At 42.1% G+C, this 27,888-nt stretch overlaps 1 protein-coding gene across 2 annotated transcripts in view; it reads right to left on the bottom strand.

Annotated features, from left to right (window-relative positions):
- Positions 1-3,158: 3,158 nt before the first annotated feature.
- The window catches only part of PITPNB (phosphatidylinositol transfer protein beta), a 56,768-nt gene continuing 32,038 nt past the window's right edge, over positions 3,159-27,888 (bottom strand). Inside the window, exons 8-12 of one of the 2 annotated variants that reach the window (XM_032471883.1) lie at positions 23,541-23,618; positions 11,579-11,689; positions 9,770-9,892; positions 6,344-6,429; positions 3,159-5,143 (exon numbers count right to left, since the gene is read on the bottom strand). In XM_032471883.1, coding sequence (XP_032327774.1) covers positions 6,382-6,429; positions 9,770-9,892; positions 11,579-11,689; positions 23,541-23,618 — 360 coding nt within the window. In that variant the 3' untranslated portion in view covers positions 3,159-5,143; positions 6,344-6,381. The remainder of the gene's footprint in view (positions 5,144-6,343; positions 6,430-9,769; positions 9,893-11,578; positions 11,690-23,540; positions 23,619-27,888) is intronic. The other variant, XM_032471882.1, reaches the window with a different exon arrangement.

The following is a 27,888-nucleotide window of genomic DNA, read 5'->3' as shown; positions in this document are numbered from 1 at the left end:
GGCGGAGGCACGTCACGGTGCTTTACTGCTTCTCAGAAATCCAAGGAGTAAACAGATTCGACCCAGGGCTGAGTGTCACTGACTCAGGGAAACTCCAGGCTGCTTTTCTAGGCAACGTCCTGGCCTTTCTGTGCCTGGTCACAGAGCCAAGCTTGGGCTGACATGTTAGCAGTGGTATCTAGGGAGCCAGATTTCAACCGTGGGAAATGTATAGGGCACCTCCGAGCTTTTCCATGAGAATAGCATTTTCGTTTAACAGCCATAGATGGTATTTTCTGGACAACAGACATACGGCGAAAAGACGCCAGTCAAGCTGAGTTTAGCTAACTAGCATGATCTTCATTGTATTCCGTGCGACAACAGCTCTTGTTAACACGTCACAGCTCCACCCTTCAACTTCCCATCCATCGGTATTGGTTGGAAATCAGATGGCAAACAGTGACCGTCTTCTATTCTTAGAGCCTTTCCGTGGACAACATCCATGCTGGGCAGCAGAGAGATCAGCTCAGGCCGTTTCACCAGTGCCTGACCCTCCAACAGCCATGAGGTGGACGAGCGTCACTGGCTCCAAGCGGGAGAATCAGGCTCTTCTCTGCCTGGTCACTGGCCTTGGCTGCACTGGTCTTTGGGCCTCAGGGAGCCATGCAGGTGCTTAAGGAGGGGTGCAGCACCATCAGCGGTGTTCTAGAAAGTACCTCTGACAGAGCCTGATCAAAGTTATCCACATCCTAGACTAGGGCTTGGCAAACTATGGCCTCACCAGCCAAATCTGGGTGTAAATAAAGTTTTATCGAAACAGGCTTTTTTTTTTTTTTTTTTTTTTTACATTTTGTCTATGGCCGTTTTTGCATTGCAAGGGCAGAGTTTAATAGCTGTGAGAGACCATGTGGCCTATAAAGCCTAAAATACTTACTGGGTTAGCAGACCCCTGCCCTAGATGAGAGGACGGCTCACCAGGGCACCGAACGGGCCAGGACATTCAAGAGGGGCAGGATTCCACTAACATTTGGGGGGCACTTTTAAGACTCAGCGACCTTCATTCGGGAGCACAGCCAGTGATGCAGTTAACTGATGGGAAGGAGGAAAGACTCAGAGTTTGGCTTCTTCAGTTTGGAGGATACCAAAGCTCCAGTTTAACGTCTGGGAGGCGAGGAGGAAACGCGGACCTGGAGCTCCCTCGTCTGTCCTCTCGACGTACTTTTTACCGTGAGCTTCAGAATTACTACCTCCTGTTGCAGCTGCTTGTCAGGGTTTAATTCTCTAAGGGCAGAAACTCGATCTTACTGATTTTTGGTCGAACTCCCTTCCCCTCTAACCCCAGGACTCAAAGGGGATCTTGCACAGTATAGGCAGGAATCTGTTGTGGGTAAAAGGATCAGTTTCAGAGTCAAAGTTTCCACCGGGGGAGGTGACTCTGGGTACGACCGCGTGGCTCCTGCCCATGAGGTGTTTCTGAGCTAACTTGGGATGAAAAACAAACAGAAGTGTAACAGTTGGCAACATACATTAACCAAGGTGGCGGAGTCTTTGAGAGCCAAGTGGGGTATGGACTGCTACAGGTCACTCTAGGGTAAGGATGCCTACATGGAGAGTGGCACGGGGCTCTGAAGAACAGGTAGGAGTCTGATTACTCGGAGAGAGGGCAGTCATCTCAATCATCTTCCAGAAGACAGTGGTAATTCTCTAAGCTCTTTCCCTGTCCTTTGAAAATGACACACTGAACCCAAGCATAGAAGAGCAACCGGGTGGGCAATCAATATTTTTAAAGGCTTCCCCTGTGATTCTAAGGTGCAGCCAAGGTTGAGAACCTCTGGTTTACATGTGATTTCTTTTTTTCCCGAACCAGTAGCTCCAGCATAACAGAACACTCAAAATTTTCTTTCCCAAATTGAACCTGGTTTTGAAGGGACCATTGTTGCTTAATATTTCCAAGTCAAAATATAACCCCAAGTGACGTTGGCTGGGTTCCTAGCAAGCACACCCTGTAGATGCTCCAGGCTCAATGGGACTATTTTTAACCTGCCCCCTAGCACCTTCCCTACCTCCCTCCAATCACGTGAAGTCCCAAACTCTGAAACTGACAGTGCAGGAACCTGAAAAACCGATTTTGGACCTGCTGAACTCTGCCTCCTAACATTCAGTGGCTCTCCTTCCAAATGGTCAAGAAAGGGAATTCTATGCTAACTCCTTGTCAACTTGGCTGCTGAGAGGAGATGGACAAAACAACTGTCTTGAGGGGCTTAGAGGGGTGCATCTGACCAGGCCGCAGTGTTTCTGGCACCCTGGGCTCGGAGGGCCCTTGCTGCCTGGCCCAGCTGCCTTTGGCCTGGACTTCTGCTTTCTCACCTGTATGATGTGGGTGACGTCTAAGATCTCTCTCTACTGTTAAATGACTGCCTATCAGACTGAACTGTAGTCAGTCTGTTCACACGTCTATCTCCCACACTGGACTCTGCACTCCTTTGGCACCTCCAGGAGACCAGGTTGCTGGGCATCTAAGTGCCCACACTGCTGGACGCATGAGTGACAGACTGCCCACGTGAGCACAAACATTACCTCTGAATAAATAGAACACTAAGAAAATCACTTCAGAAAATAAAGAAGACCCCGGAAGTAAAACATTATATTAAACCTATTCAGAGAGTTGGCAACCTCTCTGAAGGTTGAGCCACTCTAGAATTTAAGTTGGCAGCACGAGAAAATAGTTACACGCCCAAAACCAGAAGACTGGAAGTGACAAATTCCTAAAAGGAGAGAGGTAAAACATGGCCCCAAACCAAAAAGCCACAATCTTGAAATCATCAGAATCTAATGGCAAAATCCTTTACTGAGTGCTTTTAAAAATACTATAGGTTTTCCGTATTTTTCCCCTTTAAAAATAATTTTTAAAAATCCTCTGGGACGAATATACAATCCTTCTTTACTGCTCAGCTTATTTTAAAGACAAAATTACTTAAGAAATCAAATGTAACGACTTAATGTGGCACAGGAACACCTCAAGCACAGGAGCCTGCAATCACAAATAAAAAAACATTAAAAAAATTTTCCCCAAAGTGGTAGTGCTGCAAATTAGAGAATTCCCGAAAAAACAGCAGAGAAGTGGGCCGCTGTTCTGAACCAGACGTGGCATCAGGGAAACAACCACTTAAGCACACAAGTGGCATTTTGTGATCAAATTTATTTTTTGTTTAAATTTCATTTACTTTGTTTTACTGTAATTTACACAAGAGACTGCCAAGTAAACTAGATATTTTACATTCACCACACATTCCCTCAAATCTCCACAGTTGTTAGAAAAACATTAAAACGCATGCGCCAGGCTCTCAATTCCATGTGTGCACAGGCTCCCAACGATGCTACAGACGCCAGCGAGTTAGGTCCATTAAGCGGAGAGGGCCAGACTCTTTATGTCACAAAATTAGCAATAATCTTCCTCACGTCGACTACTTTGCAGACAGTGACCGTGCTTTCACCACACCTATCTTACAACAGTGTCCCGAGAGTAAACATCAGCCTTGATCCTGAGCAACTGGAGGACGTATGTGAGCAATGCGGGGTCTGCAGCGGAAGAAACGGGATGGCAGTGCGGCGGTGATCCTCAACAGCTTTGTCTAAGTCACCGCCATCGCTTCAGGGGGACACAGGACACGTGGGCAAACAAGGGGCAGGGAGGGCAGGACTGTCAGCAAATCAGATTACTAATGTGATGTGACCACAGGGGCTGGCGTGCTGTAGGAGGGGCGGGAGGTGAAAGGAGACAGTTTGTGACCTGAAGGCTTCAACAATGTCATTCTATTCAAGCTTCCAGGACTGACAGGAGAAAAACTGGATTTGGACAGAGAAAGCTGATAAAAATCTTACCTAGCTATTGTTCCTTTCTTTAAAAAAAAAAAAAGTTAAAGAAAGAAATGAGGCAGCGGCATCTAACCAGCATTTTCACGACGCTTATTCAAGATGTGTTCCAATGACGTCCCACTTGAAAGCACACTCCTCCGGGTGGAGGTGTGCTGGCCCCTGGCAGGGCCTCCTAACCGTGTGCAGACGAGCCCTGTGCAGCCTCTGAAAGGCTTCTATCTCAAAGGCAGCGTCTCCCCCTTAAAGTACATTTCAACATGAAAAGAACAAAACGTCATCACTGTCTATATTCTGCTGTGTTAGCTGTAGAGGAATAGAGATCATTTGCATAGTTTCCAAGCTGTAGTTTCAGAAAACAGTCATTTCAGAAACAAGACTCCATGGGAATGCTGTACTTTCAATTTTTCTAAACAGCCTACCATGCTATTAATTTCTTCATCAATTTCTTTGTTTGCCTAACAGAAGCCTGAAAATTGTACAGTGTTTGTTATAAATCACAGACCATCATTTCCATTTTTTGCCAGGTTTGATGTAGAAAAATACTTGAAATTTAAAATACAAAAATCCAATAAAAAACGGAATTTTTTTTTAAAAGCATTTTTTCCTCGGGGCAAACAAGTAAAAACTGGCCTGTAACTCTTCTCCTTACTAATAGACATTGTCCAATTTGGCTATATGATAATGAAAATCCAGAAATAAATGATTATAAATACATTCAGAGTTACAATCCAGATTTCTTGGAATACCAAAAGATTTTTAATAAATTTTTCTGTGGGAGTTTGGTGGATTATGAGACTAAAATTAAAATTTTTAAGAGACTAATTTAAAAGAACAAAAAAGTAATAAAAGGCTATATATATCTTGGTCCACAACTTGCCATTGATGAAACATACCAGCTAGTATTACATTGCAGTCAATTCATCCATTAATGGTATTACTCTGATAATTATTAAAATCTGTTCCAGGTATATATATTGAAAATATTTTCTTTTGCATTCTTGCTGAAGATAGGTACAGTACTTTGGAGAAATTGTACTAATCCCTTCAGTATGTCTGTATGTACATATATACACAAGTGTGTGTCCTGCGATCTGCAGCTCTACATGCGTTTTATATACAGCCACAGACACACACACACAGACATATATACACACGTGGGGACCCGTGCCTGTGAGCACATAACCACAGGCACACGTGTGGGAAATGTCCACACTGCGAGACATGGTCAGATTCTTCTTCACTCATCACTGGCTGCACTTGTTCCCCTCACTTGACCTTGATTACGTAACTGTAAGAAAAGTGAGAGACAGGGCAATATGTTAAAACACAGAGAGACACAGAAAGTGTGAGATCGCAGCTTGTCGCAAACATTCTCCAGAAAAAAAAAATCCTCAATGCAGCAAAACTTCTGGCAGACAATGCACCCCAACTACTGCATTTTTAACATTTTATCTCTTGAAGATTTTGGTCTTACTTAGGGCATAATACTTTATTCTGTCAGAGGGAAAATAACTTAGAAGTGGAAAAAGATCCCAGAAACTTATAAGAACTTAACAAAAGTAGTTACAAATTTTTTAAAAATTTTTAAATGAACACTGAATTTTAAAAAGGGGGCTTTGGAGGAGTCCTGGCAGAGTTCATTCATTCTTACTTGGTACTACTTCTCTCCAACTCTGAAATTTCTTTCCTCCCTTGTTCCATAATTAAAGAGCAAGTAGCACATGTAAGGGGGCAGCAAAGAACCAGAGTGGGGTGAGAAGCGTGCTCTGTCTTGTCATTTTCCTCAGTAAGTATCGTAGTTCAGTATTAACAAATGATGACAGCGTACTGCGGATTTCTGTTTACTCATCCTGGTTTCAAAATGTGGGGTAGATTCTGAGCCTTCTTTTTCCCCCTCTAGGAAAACCTTTTATTTGGGCATAAAAATTTGTGTGAAGGTAACAGACCATAGAAATGTTTTACATTGTAAATGAAAACCAAAGTGTATTCACACATATTAAAGATAACTGAAGAGTCAACGTGAAGGAAGACTTTCTGGTGTTCAGGGAAAAAATTAAACTAAAATGAACTGAGATTGGCCCTTACGGCATGGAATGATGGATCTTTGATTTAAAATGCTTTTACATATTTCCTTACTAACCACAAATGGGCCACTGAGATAATAGGTCAATTAACTGGCTATTGATGAAAAATCAGCTGGTTTCCAGGACAGAGCTGCCTGATGAGTTAAGTACACTTGGCAGCTGGCTCCCAACCCATAACACTAAGAACTAACTTGGGAATTCCTAAATTCAACCTGTTCCATGGATAAAATTCTTACAGAATAATAACTCAAGTGTTTGCTCACAGTCAACGTCTGAAACATACATCTCTTAAATTCTAAAAATTAAGCCACATTTAACACTTAGCCTCCACTCAGCAAGTTAACTACCCATTACCAAAAAGGTATTGGTTTTTAAACATTCTTTTTACCCAGGTCTTCACTTACACAGTTTGATATTGTCTCTGACCCTACAGGGGACTCATCTAGACATCAGCAGCCGACGTGCCTCGGACGGAACCCTTCTTACGCATCTAAACGTAAAATAAAATCATGAGCTGCTGAAATCACAGACTCTAAATTGGGTTAGTAAGCAAGGGGAGAAAAAAGATCCAGAAGAGATTGTGAAGTGACCGCTGCCTGTTTACAACCATATCCACATCAGAAATGAAGGTCTGAGGCCTTTCTGGTTATCCTGATCTCAAGAAAATCTTGCGAAAGGCTTTTCTTACACAGTACACATACACACACACACACAAAAGTGTATCTATTCTTGAATCTAGGAAACAAAAGCCTGCAGACTGGTGAGTGAAATTATCGAGGACAGCCAAGGGAAAGTGAACTGCTCACCACGATGTGCGAAATGCCCCAGGGGTCCGGTTCTCTTTTCGTAGTCCCTGAACCAGACAGGAAGCCTTAAGGTGTGGCCACCCCGGTGGTTTCAGAGACCAGCGCCCCTCAGAGGACTTCTTTATGGGAAGTTTGTTAAAAAGGGGGAGGACAAAAGGAAGAACAAGCGAGCGCAGGGGCAGTGCGTGGACACAGGATGCACCAGGACAGGCACTCATAACAGCCTATAGATAACTAAGAAAACTCCATGAGAAAACCAAGAAAAGAATGGACAGAAAAGGAACAAATGCGGTAAACACGTTTCTGAAGCTCAACCCTTCTTCCCTACCCCCCACAGGAGTGCCAGTTGAGAAAAGACAGGCATAGTGTTTGCCCTGAGTATCCCTTCAGTGGCGGGGCCTAACCCCAGGTACTTCTCTGCAGGATTACAGGCATTCCTCTCGTGCCTAACCCCTTGAGATGAGATGCTGTCCTCTCCAGGGCCAAAACCCATTTGAAAGAGATTCAATTCTTAAAATATGTGCAAATTAAAAAGAGAATTACAGTGCATCAAATTCTATCATCAGGTGTCAGGAAAACAGGACCTCCAGAAAAAAAGGGAAATCTCTCCGTGGTGAAGAGGACTTCGGAATGTTAAGCCTCTTCAGGAGGCAGGTGCTTTCTGGGGAGGCATTCTGGCCTGCAGGCACCATGCTGCCCGGATTCTGAAGATGCTCACAAACCGACTGTTTGGACTCAGAGCAGCAGCAACGTGATGTGGAACAAAGTATTCCCCAATGACCTAGAGCAAAGTAACTTAGCCCTAAAATTTGTCCCAAAGTATTTTTGAAATATTTAACAAAGAAACGCCATGTGCTCCCAACCCTGAACCATGACAGATTTCTGCTAACTTCATGAGGGAATTCATCAGTTTAAACCATGAGGGTACAATAGTTACGCTTTCTAATAAGCTGGGCTTCTGTGCAATTACTTGTCTATCTTACACCTTCTTTTCAAGTGCAGTTCCCAACTCACAAGTAACAGACTTGCAGGGAGAAGCAGCTAAGCCTGCAGGCCCACTACCCTAGGTGGGAGCCAGAGTCACCATCTCCTCATCAAGGCTCTCCTGCTGACAGTGTTCAGGTGCTTTGAGACTGAGAACTTGTGAGGGAAGCAAGCACTCCCCTGGGGGAAGAGGAGGCCTCAGACACGTTCTGTCCAAGGGTCCAGAGACAGGTAGGGTTAGAGCCCAAACCAGGGAGGGCTGCACTCATCATCTGTCAACTGTGACCACTCTCCCTCATGCTATGGATGGTCCTTCAGCGTAGAAATCAAAACAAAGAGAAAGCCTCCCTCCTGAGAGTTCAAACCAATACAAGGTAAGCGCATTCTCTGTTTTATCCTGGTGTTGGCAAATCCTTTTAGGAGATGCCAAGGCCATACCATAAACTTAGCGTGAGTGTGTGATCTGCTGCTTCCTTTTTAATGTTCAGCTGACACTGGCTGCTCGGAGGGGCTGGAGGCAGAGCTGGCAGCTGTCTCTGCAGCCTGGAGCATCTGGACAGAGCAGAACGAGGCCACGCAGGAAAGGAGCTAAATCGGGCGGTGGTGAGGGTGCTTCCTGGAGAAGGGCATCGGACTCTTGAGAAAGGGAAGACAAAAGTGGGAAAGAGGCACGGGGAAGAAGTGCCCATGTCTTACTCTTGCCTGCTTAAGTATTTTGCCTGGGGCCAGCCTGAAAGTGAGGGTGTAAAGGAGGGTCTCCGGTGCTTGCCATTCTATCACCCACTCCCAAGATGCAGAAATCAGAGCCGTGCTACTAGGATGAGCAATTGAGGTCAGAGAGGCTTCCACTGGCTGGCCTGCAAACCAAACTCCAATTTATAATGTTGTCACTATGGGAAAAGATGTTCCAAATTTCAAAAAATGAACTTAAAAACTCTTGGAACAAAATCCATTCGTAAGTTGGAGGATGCCTAAAGTTTACTTTATGTATAAGATAAAGTTAAAACATTTTATTGCCTTATAAAGAAAATATGTCCTGGTCTTCTCAGAAGGTTTGTATAAAGCTAATTAGAAACAGATCTGTTGTAATCACCAAAAGTAAGCAATTTTAAACGCAGATTCTTTACAATGCCATCTGCCAGACAAATAGATTTCCTTCTGTGCCAAAGAACCTGATTTGCTGCCATTCTCCTGTGATTAAATGGAGCTCCCGCCTCATGCACAGGCGTTCGTCAAACACACCCACCTGTGGGGCTTCCCGAACTGGGACTGCTGGCAGGACTCTGGATGACTGCATGGAAACCACGAGCCTGTCCTGGACATTCCATGGGTTCATTTCCCCCGTGGGGCCTTACTTTCAATTGAAAAGAAGTGGAGCCCAGAGCAAAAGCAAAACCAGACACATGCAAGAGGAGGTTGGGGAAGAACCCACCCTGGGAGAAAGGGGGCGCTTGCAAGTGGCAGGGCTAGCTCACCAGTGGAGGGGGGTGGGCTTAACTGAGAAACGGCATGCAGGCCTCCAATCCAGGGATCACTTGAATTTCTGCCTAAAGCTTGTGAAGAAATACGGAGTCACTGCTAGCTATTGGAGGGGAGGAGGAATTTCTGGAATCAGTGACAATATCACTAGCTTCATCTTGTCTACAGGAGAGGCAACTAGGACTTACTGCACTAACATTAATGTAACAGAATGAGAAAGGCAACTTGGCCTGATGAAGTCAATGCCCAAAATGACCGTGAACCAGGTACCACCACAGAGAACTAACGCATGGAAAAGAATACAAAACCACTGGACATTTTACAGGTGACAAATTCAAGATGAAGAAAGCTCTAGTCTACTTTCAGGAAAGATGCTCAACAGAAGAGAAGTCGGAATAAAAGGATGTTAGTGCCTAAGAAACTGGGTTTTGAGGAGGATACAGAGATGAAGAAAAGGCTTTCAGTAACACTCCTCCCCATCGTAAGTCTATACTTATTAAGCACATATTCAGTTTTAGAAAGGGGGAAATTAGAGAATTTCCACAGAACGGGAAGTCTTACTGTTTCTAGTTCTTTCTGAGTTTCATCTTCCATTCTCCTAATGTCTTCCATCGTCAGATCAATCCACTTGTCAATCCAACAAAAAAGTTGGCGATGAAAGTTTGTAAATATCCTTTTTTCTTGCTTTTAAAACAAAGAAGAAAAGTAGTATAAGATGGCAAAACTCTAACATTAATGGCATATTAACCTTATATTCACCCATGAAATCTACATAGACTTGTTTTGAAAACACCACTATTACAATTAGTGAAAATCTTAATTCCATCCTATTAACGTTTTCTAAAATAAAAGAAAAATCTCCCTGTGAAATGTGAAACAATCCTCCTTCCTCACAAAGGCAGCATGATTTATCAGAAACTGAAAACACCGTGATGGCCATGTTCTGATCCAGCATGAGCTGCTGCTGGACCTGACAGACTTTCACCTTTCTCTAAGTGTCAGTGACCAAAGGTCACCCCGATTTCTTCTGCTATAAAACCACACACTGCCACCCTTAACTTCTCTGCCAGTCAAAGAAATATCGTGAGGTAGAATACAACATGTACTGAAAGAAGAGTCCTGGGTTCTTTGGAATAAGATGTTTTACTAAATTAAGGATTATTACATACTCTCCATTCATTTTTATGCTCTAATGTTTACTAGGCGCGTATTTATGTGTGTGTGTGTATACATCACACACACACACACACACAAACACACAGCCATGTATTTAATTAGTGGCTTTAGCTGCTGGGTTATTTAAGTTTTACGGCACTTTCCCAAGAAGACAGAGAAGTCCAACGGACAGTGAGTACTTTACTTTTTGGACAGTCTTCAACTTAAAAATTTTTTTCCACGAACATAAGGGACTTCATCAATTACATGTATGACTTCTATTTATCAGAACTGGATTGTTAATCTATTATTGTGATCCAAGAGGAAGAAAGGAAGCCAATATTTACAGAGTGCCTACTGTGGCCAACTGCAAGCAGGCCCAAGAGTAATGAACGTTTCCAGCACTTTAAGATCCTTTAAAAAAAAAAGAGCAGTTACAGTTTAAAAGTAGAAAAGTTAAAGTGAAACTCAGATACAACTAGTTGTGGGAGGTTCAGAGATATATCAACAGGGGGTCCTTTATAAGGATAATGGAGTGAATATTCGCCCTAGAGGAAAGTTAAATAACCAGGACACTTTCCACACTCCCCACTTGTTTACAACCACGGATGTGTATCTGTGAGACCACAATTCTCTCCTTCTTTCTAAATCAAAATGCTCGTGTTACTCTCACTTGAATAAAGACATAAAAAGGTAATTAGAATCTGGATCCTCAGATTATGTCACCCTAGGAAACTGTTCTCAGTGAGGACCTCTAAAGAAGACATCCCACCAGAAAGTACAAAATACACAATGTGTGTGCCAGGAGAGACCAGAGTGGAGGGGGTGAGGGGGTCTCCAGCCGAGCTGGGACAGAGGAGCCCTCAACAGTCAAGGCCTGGCCTCTCCTTCCAGCCAAAGCTGGGACCTCAGGTCCCCTTGGGGACACGCTGCATCTGAAAAGGGCTCTCTACAGAAGAGCTGAGCAAACCACCAGGAAAGCACTGTGTACAAAAAACTGCTATGCTCTTCCCCAAAGAAAACCCCTTAAAACCTCTGCTGGCATCTGTCTTTGCTGTTTGTTGGAGGAAAAAAAAGGGCAGAGAGGAATTATACTGGGACGGTAATTTCACCTTCTAAAATGAGAAGAAAAAAGTGACAGGAAAAAATATTCCATTAATAGCTACCTCAAATCTTAACCTAAATTTAAGGCCCTGCATTTTGAACAGATTTTACCTTCTGAATGAAGTTTTCTACTTTGCTTTGCAATCCCCACCACTTGAATTTGATGGTCACCAGCTTATAGGCACACATCTGAGGACAGTCAGGGTTGTTTGCCAGCTCCTTCTAGATGGGGAAAATTGAAAATGAGAAATCGTGACTTAAATATTTATGTTTTGATTAAAACTGACTGTTGTGTAACGACATCACAGACATACATGAAGAAAAATTACAATCTCATATGTGTTTAATTCAGGTATTTGGAACATCGAAATCATTTTAGCAAAAGCAGCCGTATTCCCCTGCTGCAAACCCTCCTTCCACAGACCGAGTTACTTCCTGGCTCCACAGTTTAATAGGCGCAGTGCTCTGCCTCAAATTACACTATTCAGATTTCACATTAAATACCAAATTCTATTCACATCATATCAATAGTGAGCCTTTAATATGTGAGGGTTCTCCTAATGCCATTACCGCATTCCCACTGTGGACGTGGTGGGGCCCAATTAAGAAACCATGAGGAGGCTTAGTCGTCTTCTGCATGTTCCAGGCACTGGCAAGCGGAGTGGCCCTGGTTATTAACGGAGGTGTTCTCAACTGAGGGGGGATGTGAAAGGGAGGCAGCAGCAAGATAATCTAAAATTATCAAGTATTCGAGGGTAAACCCCACACATCCAGACTTCAATTTCCACAAATGATTACTCCTCATAGTTTAAATGTAGCCAGGGAATCAAATGAAGAGTTATGGTACAAGAGGGGAAATATTAAAAAAGAAAAAAAAAAAAGAAAAAAAAAAGAGCAAGGGAGATGGGTAGGGGACTATCTGGACTGAAAAGACAAAATATAATGTTTGCAATTTACTTTCATAAGGAAGCATAAAAAAGCAATTAGAATTTGGGTCCTCAGATTATGTCACCCTAAGTCCCACGTATAAAAATTCACCCCGAATTTTTAGTTTCAGCCAAAACTATATACATATATATATATATATATATAAATATATATAAAATATATATATATAAAATATATATATATATATATGTAAAATAAGTATATGGGTAGAGAAGGAGGGGAGGCAGATAAGGGAAAAGAGGAAGGAAAAAAGCAAATACAGCAAAGTGCTGACAACTGTCGAATCTAGGTGGACGTGTTCACTGCTCTACTCTTTCAGGATTTTCTGGCTGCTTCTGAAATTTTTCATAATGAAAACTGGGTGGGGCAGGGGGTGAGGTTGCAACCTATAGTACTCATGATTTCTGTGAGGCAGTGCAGGCTTCCGTCCGAGCAAGCACAGTATACCAGTATGTTTATCTGGGGAGGGGGTGAGGGGGCAGGGTCAAATCAGGAGCTCACGGCCTACGTCAGCGTCTTCACTATGGACCCACTGGCATTACTGGTTCTTCCAAGGTGGTGTGTGCAGGAGACCAACGCACTCCTGAGCTGGCGGAGGAGGAGACAGCCTGGGAGGGGCCCCTAGCAGTGAGCAGAGGCCAACGTGGACCAGCCTCCAGAGCCCCCAGTCTAGCATGGAAGGCAGGTACGTCTCAAAGAATCACAGGCGGCAGAGGCGGACTGCAGGTGTGGTCGAGAGCAAGGGCCATTCTGTAAACTCTCAGCCCCAGTTCTGGTGTATTTCCAAGATGAAAGCTATGCCTCAGGACTGCTGTAAGGACTAAATAAGGCAGAGAATGCTCCATGCTTAGCTGGTGGGGCTCAGAGCTTAATATACATTAATTCCCTCTTCCTCCCCTCTTCTTTCATAGAGTTGTACCTATCACCTTAAATTTGCAAAACAATTTTTAAATAACATTTCTCAAAAGAGTAGAAAGTTATGTGGACCCCTTTTTGTAAAAACTAAATGATGAGTGAAAAGATAAAGCAGCCTTTTACAAGGGCTCTTCCCTTCTTCACCATTGTTGTCAGCGTCACACAGCGCTCAAGACATTACAATGCGGGCGTCAGTCACACTGTGTACCACCGTCACTTCTCGTCAGCTTCAACTCATGCACACACCCCACTTTCAGTAAGTTCGTCGTGTGTAAGCAAGTATCACACGTAAATATAAAAAATGATGAGTTTCTAGGCCTTATTGTAAAACCTCAAGATTATTCTTGTTATGCAACTGTAGCAACCAGACCACATTCCTTCCCCAAACTCTCCATAATGTCCCAGTTTCAAGTGAATTCTATGATACCAAGTAAGAAAAAATTCTATTTTCTTATTATTAATAGGACTCTAAGTTCTGTAGAGTACTGCATGATTGATCAGCTTTTCTCAGAAAATCTCTTCTGTAATAACATTTCATCTTCTGAATAATGACCTGGTACATGGGTTAAATCAATGAAGCAACACCAGAAGCATTTAAATAAAACATTACGTACAGCAAACTGTCCTTTAGTAGGTGAGTTCTATGTCAACAGAAGAACTTGGCTAGCTTAGCTCTGTTTTTCCACGACTTCCCTCCCATCACAGAGTATCAATGTGACAGTTCAGCATGGATGTGTGTGTGTGCGCACACGCGCCCCCATACTTTATGAACAAGTTTAATTCAGCAAGTACTGAGTGGGCGCCATTTACATCCCTGTCTGTGCTAGGTGTTGTCAGAGGACACACGTGGCTGGTAGAGGGGAGTAATTAAGTATATAAATAATGATAAAAACACTACCCCTTGGTGCCAACAGTCCCTACCAGAAGAGACACCACTTCTGTTACCGACGTGCAGCCTGGGCTATAATCACATATCTGCAACTCTCTCTCCCGTTCCTGACCTGCAGACCCAGCACTTAAGCTGGGCTCTGGTGTGTGAGAGTGGTCAACAGCCTTCCACAGGACCCAGTGAGCTTCTGAGTGCCCCGCCTTTTGAAACGATGACAAGGCTGGTCTTTCACATACCACTTTTTCAATAGCAGTGAGCCAGTGCTGAGGTGTGCTCTAACCCAGTGAGTGTCACTGAAAACTCTCATATGAAACACAGAATATGGCTCTCAAAATGAGATACATCTGCCAAGTGGCAGCGCTCAACCAGGAGTAAGGGGACTTGGTCACAGTTCCCATTATGCAAAGTAGCTTCCTATGCAAGGTGGGCAGGATCGTTTACCTCCCTGGGCCTTACTTCTCTGTCAGCAAAAGAAAAGGATGGGCTCTATCAGAGCTTTTCCTACTCCACAGATGTGCTACTAAAAGCAGGGGTGAGTGAACTTAAGGGCTGGCCCAGGGCTACAGGTGGTAAGCACTTGTCCCTGACATCCAATGGCTTGTCTTAAAACTTCCTATAATTTTGCATTTTATTCTATAATACACCTGGGCTTAACAAACAATCTCTCCCCTGCCCACCCACTTGGGCTAAAATTTCCTCTGGCTGAGAACCTCTAATGCACCACTGATTACCCCTAAGATACCTTCCAGATGGAACATTCCAAGGTCCTGTTAGTTATGGGCTACTGAGAGCTTCATTCTGAAACTCCAAATCATCGAGCACCTTGTGCTCAAACTAAATAAAAACCTGGGTGTGTCTAGAACACCGATTCTTCAGAATTCTCCCATCATTTTTTTAAAAACAGCAGAAGAAGCATGGTTCTAATTAAAGAGTAAACTAAATTTAATACACACATGCTTACACCAAAGTGGGGCTCCAGGAACAGAGCACACATACTTCAACAATTACCCGGGTTTGTTTCTCATTCTTTCTAGTGACTCTGGCAGGCTGCTCAAACCAATTAAAGTACTACTGCAAATTTATAAAGTAACACTGGTCTATAGAATTCAGTTTTAAAAACTGTAAGTGTTGGGACAAAAAATAGTTCTCTATCTTCCCCGGATCTAAAAAGTATATTCAGTCTTAATCTGCTTCTTGTTTTCTACACAATACAATTATTTAAAAAAAAAAGTTCAGGGAAGAATATGTAAACTGATTAAAAAACAAACAAGTGAACAAACAGCCTGCTGCGTTTACTAACATGTATGTGATACGTAAGGTCTTACCCAATTCTAAAAATGACTTATGCCATTCACTTCTTAACCTGAGCTATAGTCTTTAAACTAGTGACTAAATTAAGAAAACGGCTTAAAGAATCTCCATACTTAAAGATGAAACAAAATAGTGAACTTGCCTACATGCGTTAAGTAAAAGCTAAAAGAATCCCTTTGGCATAATCTTTCTAGGGTGGAAAATGACACTATATAATTCAAAAGGCTTAAAGCTGTTCATACTCTATATATACCATATACCCTGTAACCTGACAGTACCACCTTCAGAAATGCATCTCAGTTCATCAGGAGAGACAGTAACAACACTGTAGATTTATTTATAACAGCAAAAACTTGGGACTTAACTACACTCAACACTCACTGAGATAGACCTCACAGGCCTTCCAAAGCAATGGGCTACTATGCATATAAGCCATCAAAAACCATCTTTTCAAAGAATGTGGGAAAAAAAGCATAATATGAATATAAATAGGTATCTATGTATGATATAAACATTTGTAACAAAATTAACTACATGAATCAGGAAATATAACAAATGGTAGTAATTAAACGGTGAAACTGCAACTGACTTGTTTTTTATTCTGTGTACGATTCTTTATTTTCAAAACTTAATAAATACGAATCACTTTATAAATTAGAAAAAAACTAATATGCTTAAAACAGAGACTCTAAAAATGGTTTTGCCCTCAGCTTAGTATTTCAGGATAAAGATTTACTTTGCCCTGAATTATCTGGGTACTATTTTAAATCGTCATTCATCTTTGACTATAAACAATCTAAACGTTTTCCTGCCTCTTTTCTTTGTGATGTTTCGTAAATCAAAGCTAAACAAAATCAAGCTAAAAGCTCAATTAAGATCTTTAATTTGTAACTTTAGTCCAGTCCATATTTAATTTTTCCTAATCTTAAACTTCTAAAGCAAAAATGAAGTATATATGTGGAGCAAAACACGATCAACTCTTCAGAGTTATCAGAAATATTCTTGTGAAAAAATGTATAACCATTAAAAAATGTGAAAAATCTCAATGGGAACAAATCTTTGCGAACCCACATTCAGAGCAATGTTCTAGAATCCAAAGAACCCGGAAGGAGTTTCAGCACTGTCTGCCCAGCCCTCAGGAGGCTCACTGCTCGCACAGAGCAAAGTTTCCTCTTTCGCCTTAAAGAATACAAATGTTTTCTGATTCTTTCATCAGTTGGAAAAATAAATCCAAAGTAAATAAAGCCAAAATCTGAATTCAGATCATTCACACATAATTCCAATCCAGCCCAAACCTAACATTTCCTGACCTAAAGCAGGTGAGGATTAACTCCTTCCTAATCTAGGAGTAAATAAAATTATTTTGCTAATGAAAACACAAGTTTTATGCAGATTATAGCATGAAAATTTAAAAGCGGTAAAAATGGTTGGTTATCAAAAGAGAGTAACAATCAGAAGTTCTATAAAAAAAAATAAAGTCATGGGCTAACAGAACCCCAAATTATCACTCATCTCCACATGATTTAAATTTTATCTGTAACTCTAGCTAGTTGTGAAATGTTTCCAAAGCTGTATTTAAATAGTTTGTGTATTCACTGAATTCCTTACATTTCACATTTCTAACTAAAAATGAAACCCTTAAACTCAAATCATGTTTTTAATTTAAAGACACATATTAGGTTACTCTGAGGTATGCGGACAAAGCCTAAGGGAGAGTAATGTACACTGAAGCCACACAACGTAACTAAACAAAATACGGCGTGTTTAACCGGAACGGCAAGCAATCAGCCCGTGCTTTCCACCAGAACTAGTTTCTTGTAGCTGTGACAAACAAATAGATACAAATGTAACAGAGGAAAAAAAAAACAAAAACAACAACCCAAAGGCACTCTGGAAACTCATTTTCTAAAAATGTAGTCCTCTCACAGTCTCATGCTACATGTCAAGTCCATATACACTTTTTCCTACTTAAAACGTGTTGGGATAAAGATGGAATGGGTGTAAGCTACATTTAACTAGACTGAATAGTCTGCGAGGACACAGCAGTTTCTGTAAGGCTCATGCTCTCTTTACATTTAAATGTTTCAGTTTTAGGCAATCTGAATGCTCAATTTCAGCTGCTGATTTCATAATGTAAGTTTCCAATCCAGAGTTCACTAAGAAAGTTAAAAATAAATGCACTGCTGGGGCTGCTGCCAGTGCCTCCATCAGTAAACATCAACACAAGATTACAGAATGCATGTGAAGTATGTGCACTGAAATTTCAGGCAAAAGCTGATTCCACAATTCACAGCCATTCCCTCGGTTTGGTTCAGATTTTGGTAACCATTTGGACAGACCTATTTTGGACATTAGATTCCCTGAAAGTACATGCCTAGTCCAACACTGACTGATTTTTATTTGGTTTAAGACAGTTAACTTGAATTCAGGGAATGCTTACTAAGTACCTACTATATGCACTGCACACCAACGGGAGCCGGACACAGAGCCTATGGCTGACAGTTCAGTGAGTAACAGGGGACGAAGGAGGCAGCGGAAGGAAACGAGTGTGAACATGGGAACCGCCACCTGACACAAGACATGCCCAGTGCCACAAGCAGGTCATCAACAAAGGACCTGAGCAGCATTCAGAGGGGGGAGACTCCAATCTGGCTGGGCAAATGCTAACTGTTAAATGGAAGAAGCAAATGTGGGATAAGGTTCAAAAGATTAATCGTAGGTTAAACTAATTTCACAGAAATAGATGGGGCAGCTTGCTGCCTGTGAGGGGATGATCAGCCACATTTTCCATGTCTCCGAACTTTTTTTTTGTAGCTCACACCCATTTTACTAATCTCAACTTTGACATGAGCTTCATGCTCATGTCCAATTACTCCAGGAGTGACACCAAGCACAAGTGAAATCACAAGCTCACCCTTCAAGTGAAATTCATGAGAAAAGCTTTGTCCGTGACAGTGTCACAGTAAGACACTCTGCAAGAGGCCCATCCTGTCAAGTCACTTCTTGAACCTGAGTAAAGACACTCCATCCATCTGTGTCTGAGCCCTTCGGCTCTGCCTCGGAACAGAGGCATTCGGTGCCCAAGACGAGGCTAGGACTAACCATGCACCACTCTTGGGGCACTTAGTTTCCTGAAGACACAGAACAGCCTTTCTGGTATCCTCTTAGGACTTGCCTAATTAATATATACTAAGTGTAAAATCCCTATTTTTAACACTGAATTAAAGATCTAGTTGCTAAACCAAGTACTTACTAAAAAAAAAAAAAGAGCCCTGTTTTAAGGTCTGCTTTAGTATACACAATCCACAGTGTGGTCTAACCAGAAACTAATTATCAAGCCTCTTTATGCCACTCACTATGGGGCTTCAAATGTGAGATTACAGGGAGGGAGCCTATTTAAAAATGCCTTCACATCCTTCCCAGGACTCGGAGCCAGGTCCAGATGAAGACACACGGGCGCGTCCTCGGCCTTCCTCCGGGGCGGCTCTCAGTAAACGGCAGTGCTCGTTAGCCTCCTGAGGACTCTCCGGGCTGCTCTCCTGCCAGTCTCTGCCTCACAGAGATTTCCACAGTGGGGTTTCAAATTCTCCCTCATCTCCTACTTCCATGCTTCCCATCCCCGGTGAGAAGAACCTTGTGATATCTTCACTTTAGGCTACCAACAACCAAAGCTGCCACCTCTTCACAGGTGTGACGGGAAAAGAGAAAGAAGCATGGTGACAGCATGGTGGAAGACACTGGCCTCCCTGTGATCCCGACACGACTGCTGCTCACCGGCCTGGAGGACCCAGAATGGCCTCTCCGCTGAGTCTGAAGTGAGTCTAAGCACGGCCAAGGAGGTAACTGATTTGACAAACTCTTCTGAGAGGCCAAACTCCAACTGCTGGAGCTTCCGCTTAGACTGGAGTTAACTGACACTGAAGACAAACAGCACAAGCTGATTAGAAAGAGTGTATTTATATGAAGATGTACAAAAAGGTAACATGAAAGCCACCACAATTTCGGGGTCAACTTCTTTATCTGACCTGATTCCCTAACACCCCAACGTTCAGACTCTACGGAATCTTATCTTCCAGGACACGCCAAGCACTGTAAGGGCCGGATGTTTTGGCAAAGCCTCTTGCAAAGATCTTTACGGGCCTAATTATTAACTATCACATATATGTAGACACAGAAACTTAAGTCTTCATGAGGTGTCCGGATCAAATAAAGAAAAAAATGAGACCCTGCCATAGGATAAAAATGACACCAGAATTTTCAAAGGTGGCGTTTCAACTGGTTGAAATGACAACTCACACCATCAGAGGAGGCAAACTGGAAAAGCCACAGGAATCCACATGTATACTGATAAACCACCAGTACTGGTAGTCATGCCAACATCACAACCCCCAGAACACAAAACCAACCAAAACATGGACACATGGACACACATACATGCACGTGTGGTGATACATAGAAGCAAGACATTTACACCCACGAGAAAGGCACAATTTTGCCTTGAAGCAAAAATCTTTATCACATAACTCACTCTCCTATTACTATGCACAGTCACTTAATCACATGCTGAACCCTACATTTAAAAATATAATTCATAAAAATACATATATGTTTCATGATCTCAGGTTTTTAAAATCCTTTTTTTAGAGGGAAAATAAATACATATACAACTAAGGCCTGCATCTCTGGGTTTGTAGTTTTAAGAAATAAAAGGTACATTATCATATCATAACTAAAAAGAGTCTGTATTCTTAACAAATACAGAAAATATGAAAATCAATTCCCTGGCAACCCCATGATCCCCTGCTGGCAAAAGCTCTCTGAACTGTGTGGCTTCTGCTTTACAGCTGACCCAAGTCATGAGGGGTGAGGCCAGGTGAGCCAGGACGCGTTCGACAATCCCCAGACACTAGAAGCAGGGGAACCGCTGGATACCAGACAGAGAAGAGGAGTAAATGTGTCATAAACAGGGTAGCATGTTTATCGATCTCATGAACCCCAGAGATGATAAAGGCTTTTTAGTTTCAAAGACAAAAGCATGAGAGCAATGATAAAAGCTACCATTTATTGTGCACCTCTACTGTGCTGGGAATGTAATGTTCACTACTTCATTTAGTCCTCACAACCACCTTCTGGGGCAGTTACTAATATTCCCATTTTAAAGACATGGAAAGCGAGGCTCCGAGTTAGGGTTAACTGATTTAAGTCACAACCTGTGATAGATTCATGATGGATTTTTAATGGGTCTCCCTTAGTGACACTTTCCTCTAGCCACTGGAAATGTATGGCTGGTATTAACAGGAAGTATCAAATTCTGGCAAATACCATGAATACAGAGAGCTGCACAACTGCCATGGTGCAACAGGGCATAAAGGTGCAGACTGGTGATCTGGGATCTCTGGATCAAGAGCCAGAGTTGGCTACATCTCCATGCCTTACACACCTCTGTGACTAGCGCTGAACCAGGGGCTTACAGAAATGGCAGGCATCCGCCTGTTTCTCCTGTAATTATTATCCATGTTTCTCTGGCCATGTTTCTCATCTATAAAATGAAGCAGTTGTACTTACCCCACAGGAAGGTTGTGAAGATTAAATACGACCTTGTATAGTGACTGGCACCAAGGAAAAGTTTCTTTTCCCTCATCCAGTCTGGAGCAGACAAGCAGTAAATACCGCAGTAATTGAGAAGGAAAATATCACTGTGGGATAAGTTAGGGAAAGTTTCAAAAAGACCACAGGCTGTGCCCTTAGCTGTGAAAACACTCTGGAACCTGTGCTGGGGAGGTGAGTTTCTGCTGAGGGACACGGAGGGCCTTTGGAGCAGCGTGGGACTACCAGGCAACACTTATACTGGAGCAGTCTTGCAATCGTGGGTCCAGAACAGGATTCCTTCTTCCTTTTTGCCTTAGTTACCATGTATTTCTTCCTTACTCTCATATTTCAGAAGTATAGAAATCTCCAACCATCTTCCCTCCCCAGGGCTCTTTGGTGCCGTGGCGGGTACAGGTACTGACAATCGGGGCCTGAGCAGCTGCAGGAGATGCTGCTAAGATCAAGTCAGTCCACAGCCTCCTGTTTTTCTGTATGCCGCATCGTCAGCTAGCCGTTGGCTTACTCTCCGTTTTCTATCACAGCAGTAAGTGATGGTCTAATTAGTTATTCTTGGTTACCCTAGTTATTTCTGAGGTCATGGTAACTTACCGAAATTCAGTTCAACAGTAACCCAACCTAGGAGCAGCGGCATCTACCATCATTTGGCTCAAGTTAACAACCAACAGGCAAGTGGGGAGAAAGGCGTCACTACCAGCCAGCATTCAAGCTACCGTTTATCGGCCCCCTTCCCCTGTACAAAATTGGGTAAAAAACTGCTTTATTGAAACCTGGAAAAATGTAAAATTCGTATTATTTCTAAAAACTAAACCTATTCTAGACTTTTAAATAACCATTAACCGACAATAAAAGACAAAGCAATATTAGTTTAAAAAGGTAAAAATCATAAATAAAAAAAGGAATAAAAATCATATTACAAGTTCCTAAAGGCTGGAGATCAGGTAAAAGTCACAGTATCAAACTACTTTTGCTGCCTGTTGAGAGTTCCTTCAGGAAAGATTTGCACCCAAACATAATAGCCCACCACATAATGGAACTTTGCCTTTCCAAGTTTATAACTCGAAAAATCGACAATTTCAAGAAAATTCAATATTTAATCCACCTCCGAGTCTCAACGTCAAGCCCCTCTATTCCCTGAAAATATCATCAGCTAAAGGTTGGTACTTATCGGGGCCAGACGGCCTTTTAGAAGATACAGCAACCTTAGAAGCAGCCACTCGCCCGCTCTAGCATGACTCTCCTTTAAGGCCAGTGTTAAATCTCAGAGGAAGGCTTCTCCTCTGACTCAGGGTGAGTTCTACAGTTCACAGTTAAAAATCTGGAAAAGGGTGGGGAAATTTTTTTTAATCCATCAGAGTAAATTTAGAACATGCATACTGAACTTGTTCCTTAATTTGTAGGCGGCATCTATCACTTTCTGGGTATTAGAAGTCTCCAGTCATGGCCATTAAAACCGGGAGAATCTTGAACCAAACTCTACCCGGAGAACAAATGTGAAATAAGATAATTATGAATCATTTCGTATAGAAGTCAGACTCATTCTTCATTTTAATTGATGTGCAAGACAGTCCAAAACAGTCCAACACCCATGGAGAACCACTCACGGGGTTACTGTGGGGCTGTTACAGTAATCCCCTGTCTGCAGGCAGCAACTAGCACCTAGACGTCATTTACCAATGACCTGTGACTGTCTTCAGCATAAACAGACTGGTTACCAAGTAAAATCCTGTTGGTGGAAAATCTGCTCTGGGCATGTTTAGGTTTTTATGCTCCTCTTCTTCTGTCAAATTAACTGTAATAACTTGCCATCAACACATTAAGCCTTCTCTAAGGGTTTGTCATTTAGTTTAGTGGATGTCTTTAAAATCCATTATATTTCTATAGCAATTTAAATTATCACCTTAACATTGCTTTTCTTACTGCCATGAATAAAGTACGGATGTGCTCTTGATTAGAAAACAACTACTTGCCATCAAAATTGTTCTCTGGTACCCTGCTTTCCAAAATACAACTATTAAAAGGCCAGGAACATGAGCTCGGGGAAGGGGAACTTGCTCAGTTTTTACTAAGACTAAATTTAAACTGTCAACCTTCATTTAACATGGATTTTTATACTGCTTCAAGTCTCAAAAGAGAGCATTACAATCCCCAAAGACTAAATCGCTTGTCTCTTTTAAGAGTTATCAGAACAGCAGTATGCTGAGAGTGACAGTCTGGCTCTGTTTGTTAATGCAGCACAGCCTTGCTGGCCAACTGCAACTGGCTGTGAGTCCTTATCACAAATAAAACTATTTTTTGCCATTTCTATTTTTCACTTAAACGTCACCAGCTCTTCCAGACTCAGGACCTGTCAAGTGTTCTGCTGCCAAGACTCTGCCTGTCAAAAAGGTCAGCATCCAGTACCTTCCAGTTGGGTCCCAAAGGGCCTCTCTTGGTCTTGACTGACTGGAATAATGCTGGGTCTTCATCAGCTTTGTAGTCCTGCAAAAGCAAAACAAAGTCAGAGGCAGAGAAGAAAACCAGAGAAAATTCTTTCACCTTGCCAGAATAGCCCTTTGCAGCTACTAAGACACATGACAGAACCCGACTGGGCTTACTGTGCTTTTGCATAAACGCAGGAAAATGCTTCTACACGACATGAAGTTCTCAGTTTGGTTCTCTTTGCTTTAAAGTTGTGCCTTGAGGCAAAACAACTACATAATAAAAAATAATAAAGTCTTGACTAGCAGTCCACCATGACTAGTTGCTGGATAGTTATCTCCAAGAACAAATCTTCCAACAATTTTCAGCAGCTTCAGCATTTTGATATATATTATAATTACATTCAAGAAATAAAGCAGATCCATCCCAGCGCGGACAATACCCAGCGATCATGACACCAGACTACTGTGACTGGGAACAGATCAGAACCACGGACTCTCTGACATGTCAATGGGGGGCACGGACCTTAGGGACCACACTTCTGTCAGCCCCTGCACAGCCAACTGAGGCGGGGGAGAGGCTTATGACTCCACAATGGGACTGCCTCAGTTACATTATGCCAGAGGGAAGAGCCCCAACTCTGGTTTTATGAAAGGTTCTTGTGTGTGTAAAGCCTGTTTCCCTTAATATCCTCTTCCTGATAGCACAGAAAACATGAAAGGAGTAAATCCTTTTAATTCTATCTGCTTTACAAAGTTCTTTGGTCAGTAACACACGTACATACACACGATCTACAGAAAGAAGTAACAAGTTACTTTTGAAGAGCTAACATTCAGATTTAAAAAAAGAAATGAGCTGTAGTAGTAACAGAGAACAGAGGTCAGCGAAAACACTACAAAGGGAGAGCCCCTTCCTTCCCAAGCAGAATTTCTAAACCAGGGGTCCTTCACAGCATTTGTGGAGGGACCACATACTTTGAGAAAAATGCCCAGACAAGTCAAATTTGAAAAATCACTGCTTTAGCGATAAGGGCAGTGCAAGCAGGGAACACGCTCCAAAGGCGTGTTCAATACAAACTTTCACAAACCAAAGAAAACATGCCGAGAAGCAGCCAATCAAGACTCAACAGTCCTCAGTAAATGCATATGACATGTTAGTAATTCCTAAAGAGAAAGTTTTAAATAAATTATGTGAGGAAGGAAATATGTGAGGTTCAGGTAGACAACAAAACGTTAAAAACAATTGGGAAAATATGTGACCCCTAAACCTGAAGCCTGTCTAAATGTTGTCTTTCTAAGCAGCTACAAAAGCCCCACAAAGGGCTAAAATTATTATACGGGCAAGCCTCGCTGGCCACCCTGGGTCTTACAGCTTTAAAATATGCAACACAGTGCAGCCACAGGCACTGGGTCAGTCGGCTTTAGCCAGCAACAACAAACTGCGATGAGCCGACGGCAAGGAGTCGGACAACTCCGGTTGTTGGTGTGTCTCGGCACATCAGCAGGAAGTTCAATTACTGCCAGCTAACGTGATTCTTAAATTCCACTTTAGAACTGCACCCTAAAAATTAACAGCCTCACTGCAGACTGAGAAAAGGATCAACTGCACAGGTGGTCTCAGGACCTGGATTCACAGTGAGAAATCGGCTGCCCTGCCAACGTATGTGGCCAACTCACTCTGGAACACATTTTCTTCTAGGTCAGAGGCTTGGAAACCCAGAGACAAGCTCACTGTTCTCCCAAACTGAGAATATTCAACAGTATATCAAATAATCACTTTTGACATCATCTTCCTCAACTCAAGCTCTATTTATTCAACATCCATCAGGCAGAAGGTGCACTACACGTGAGCCATGCAGTGCGCAGGATGCTAAGACATAGTCCAAGGGGTCTAAGGACATGAGGAAAGTCAACACCTGGCTTTAGCTTCCAGAAAGTTACAGTCTAGCTGGGAGGAAAGAAAAGAGCGAAAGCAAAGAAAAGGTAGCGGAAACCCCAGGGAGTACACATTAACTGCCAACAGAGAGTGGAGAGAAGGGTTACGGTCAGAACTGAAACCAGCTGACACCAGCCAAGGAAATGTATTTTTAAAATGAATTGTAGCATCATGTTTAAAAGTAGAAAACTCTTATTGGTAAAGTGCATTGTGCTAAAAATTTTTATGATCAAATTTTAATTATCTGTATAATGCCCAGAGGCCTGGCCAGTTCATGTAACAGCTCATCCCATTTGAGGGAAAAAGACTTCTTTTTTCTTTTTTACTCACTGGGGTGTGACCTTACTGTGGGGGCATGATGCTCAAGTTTTTATCTTTGTTTTTCACAAAATCTTAGATATTGAGCCTGGCATAAGCTGAATAGTAAACACCACATTTCCTGAATTTAAGAGGCTGCCAGTTACAGAATGCTCCATTATTTTATGTACCATTAAAAAGGAAAACACTAAGCCAATAAAACATGCCACAACTGGAAGACAAAATCCTGACTCTGAATTTATTAAAATATGAGGGGAAATATAGGGAGGAGGGGATCTTAGAACCGACAAAATAGAGACTGCAGGACTATCTCTGTGGATTCTAAATGTGCTGACCGAAAAAACAAAAGCCACAGAGCAAAATGTGCACAAGTATCAGTAAGGCTGGCAGTATACAAAAGGGTAGTACACAAACCAAGGTACTGAGTTTAGGAAAATTTAACTTAATTAAATTTTTAAGAATGAAAATTGCTATGAATTTCAGAAAACCAAGCTTGGTCTAAATTACAGTCAGCATTAATTATTTTCACGTAGAGGTGAATTAAAGGGGTGACTCGCCCTAGAAGATGGACCTAAGCATAACGGATTATGGCACCAGTGAACGTGAAAATGTGAGCGGATGGGTTAGAAGGACTTTCGCACAACACTCCTTTCTCCTTCCTAACCCCACCCACCTCCATACCAGGGTGACAACGTCAGGGATTTTCAATACCTATTTGACATAGGTTAATTAACTGAATGAAGATCATGGAATAACACTTCAAAAGTTCTCCACTCTGGACCTAATACACTATTCCAGAAAGTTTATTTCCAAACCTTCATTATTAGTGCTAACTGTTCACTGGATAACTTTTCTAAACTATGGAGTCACAAAACTATAGATGTGAACTGCACCCTGAAGACCACACAAGCCGCTTTACCTCACAGATAAGGACACCACAGTCTGACAAGGAGGTGGTGTGGCTCCCCTACGCTTGGACTTGAACACAAGTCTCCTCACTCTCTGACCAGGGCTCCTTCTAGTACAGAGATGGAGGAGGGGTGCCCACAAATGCCAGATACGCAAAACACGTTTCAAAAATGCCAAGCAGCAGCAGCACCACCAGAGAGACCAAAGTGGATTTTCCTATTAGGTTTGAGTGTGTGCATATAAAATATCACACATACATACATATACATACATCTCCAAAGCCAGGTCTTCCCTCTGCTTTTTTCTCTTGAATACAAAACACTAAAGATACACTGGGAATGTAACAAGACTCAATTATTAACAATAGCACCTTAACCTTGACAGATGAGGATAATGCATCTTGTCAAAACCTAGGAATTTTTGTGCTTTTTAATGATAGTTTGAATACGTAAATGTTTAATCAGTTGAATTAAGTAGCAAGATATTAAAAAGCAGAAGCAGGTGTGATTTTTTTAACAACCTGTTTTGTACTTCAATGTAACAAACATTTAATTTTTTGAATAGTGTCTCTGCTGCAGTTTTATTGCTGGGTATCTAGTTTGGTCTTTCTGTATTTGAAAACTGGCCGATTTATATCCGTATCACAATGAACAAATATATTCCTTCATGTATGACGGTTTCAGCATACAGAATGCAACCTCAGCTACCAATTATAGCTGCAAATGAGCAATAGTGTGGAATGAGACAGCCTGCTGGCTTTGTTAGTATTCTGTCTCCTTTGGGATCCCATGGGGAAAGGGGAGGCTCTGATGAAGAGAAGCCCTTGGCTCATGGTTTATTGTGCTTGCCACCAGCTGCAGACTTCTCATCTCATTAGTTCTTTTAGAATACTGTGGGTGAAGACAGCTGTAGCCTACTTGAGTCTTCAGCTCCTGGGTATTCTGAAGGCTGAATTTGCTATGCACTTTCTGTAATCCTTGGGAAAAAAAAAAGAAAGCAAATTCACTAAGCCAAGGAAATGTATTTTTAAAATGAGTTTTAAAAATCATGTTTGGAAGTAGAAAAATCTTATTGCTAAGGTGCATTGTGTTTAAAAATTTTTTTATGATCAAATTTTAATTATCTGTATAATGCCCAGAGGCCTGGCCAGGATAAGGCTTAGTAAAAC

This window comes from Camelus ferus, chromosome 32 (assembly GCF_009834535.1).
Source record: "Camelus ferus isolate YT-003-E chromosome 32, BCGSAC_Cfer_1.0, whole genome shotgun sequence".
Taxonomy (NCBI): domain Eukaryota; kingdom Metazoa; phylum Chordata; class Mammalia; order Artiodactyla; family Camelidae; genus Camelus; species Camelus ferus.
This window is presented reverse-complemented; position numbering and strand designations above follow the sequence as displayed.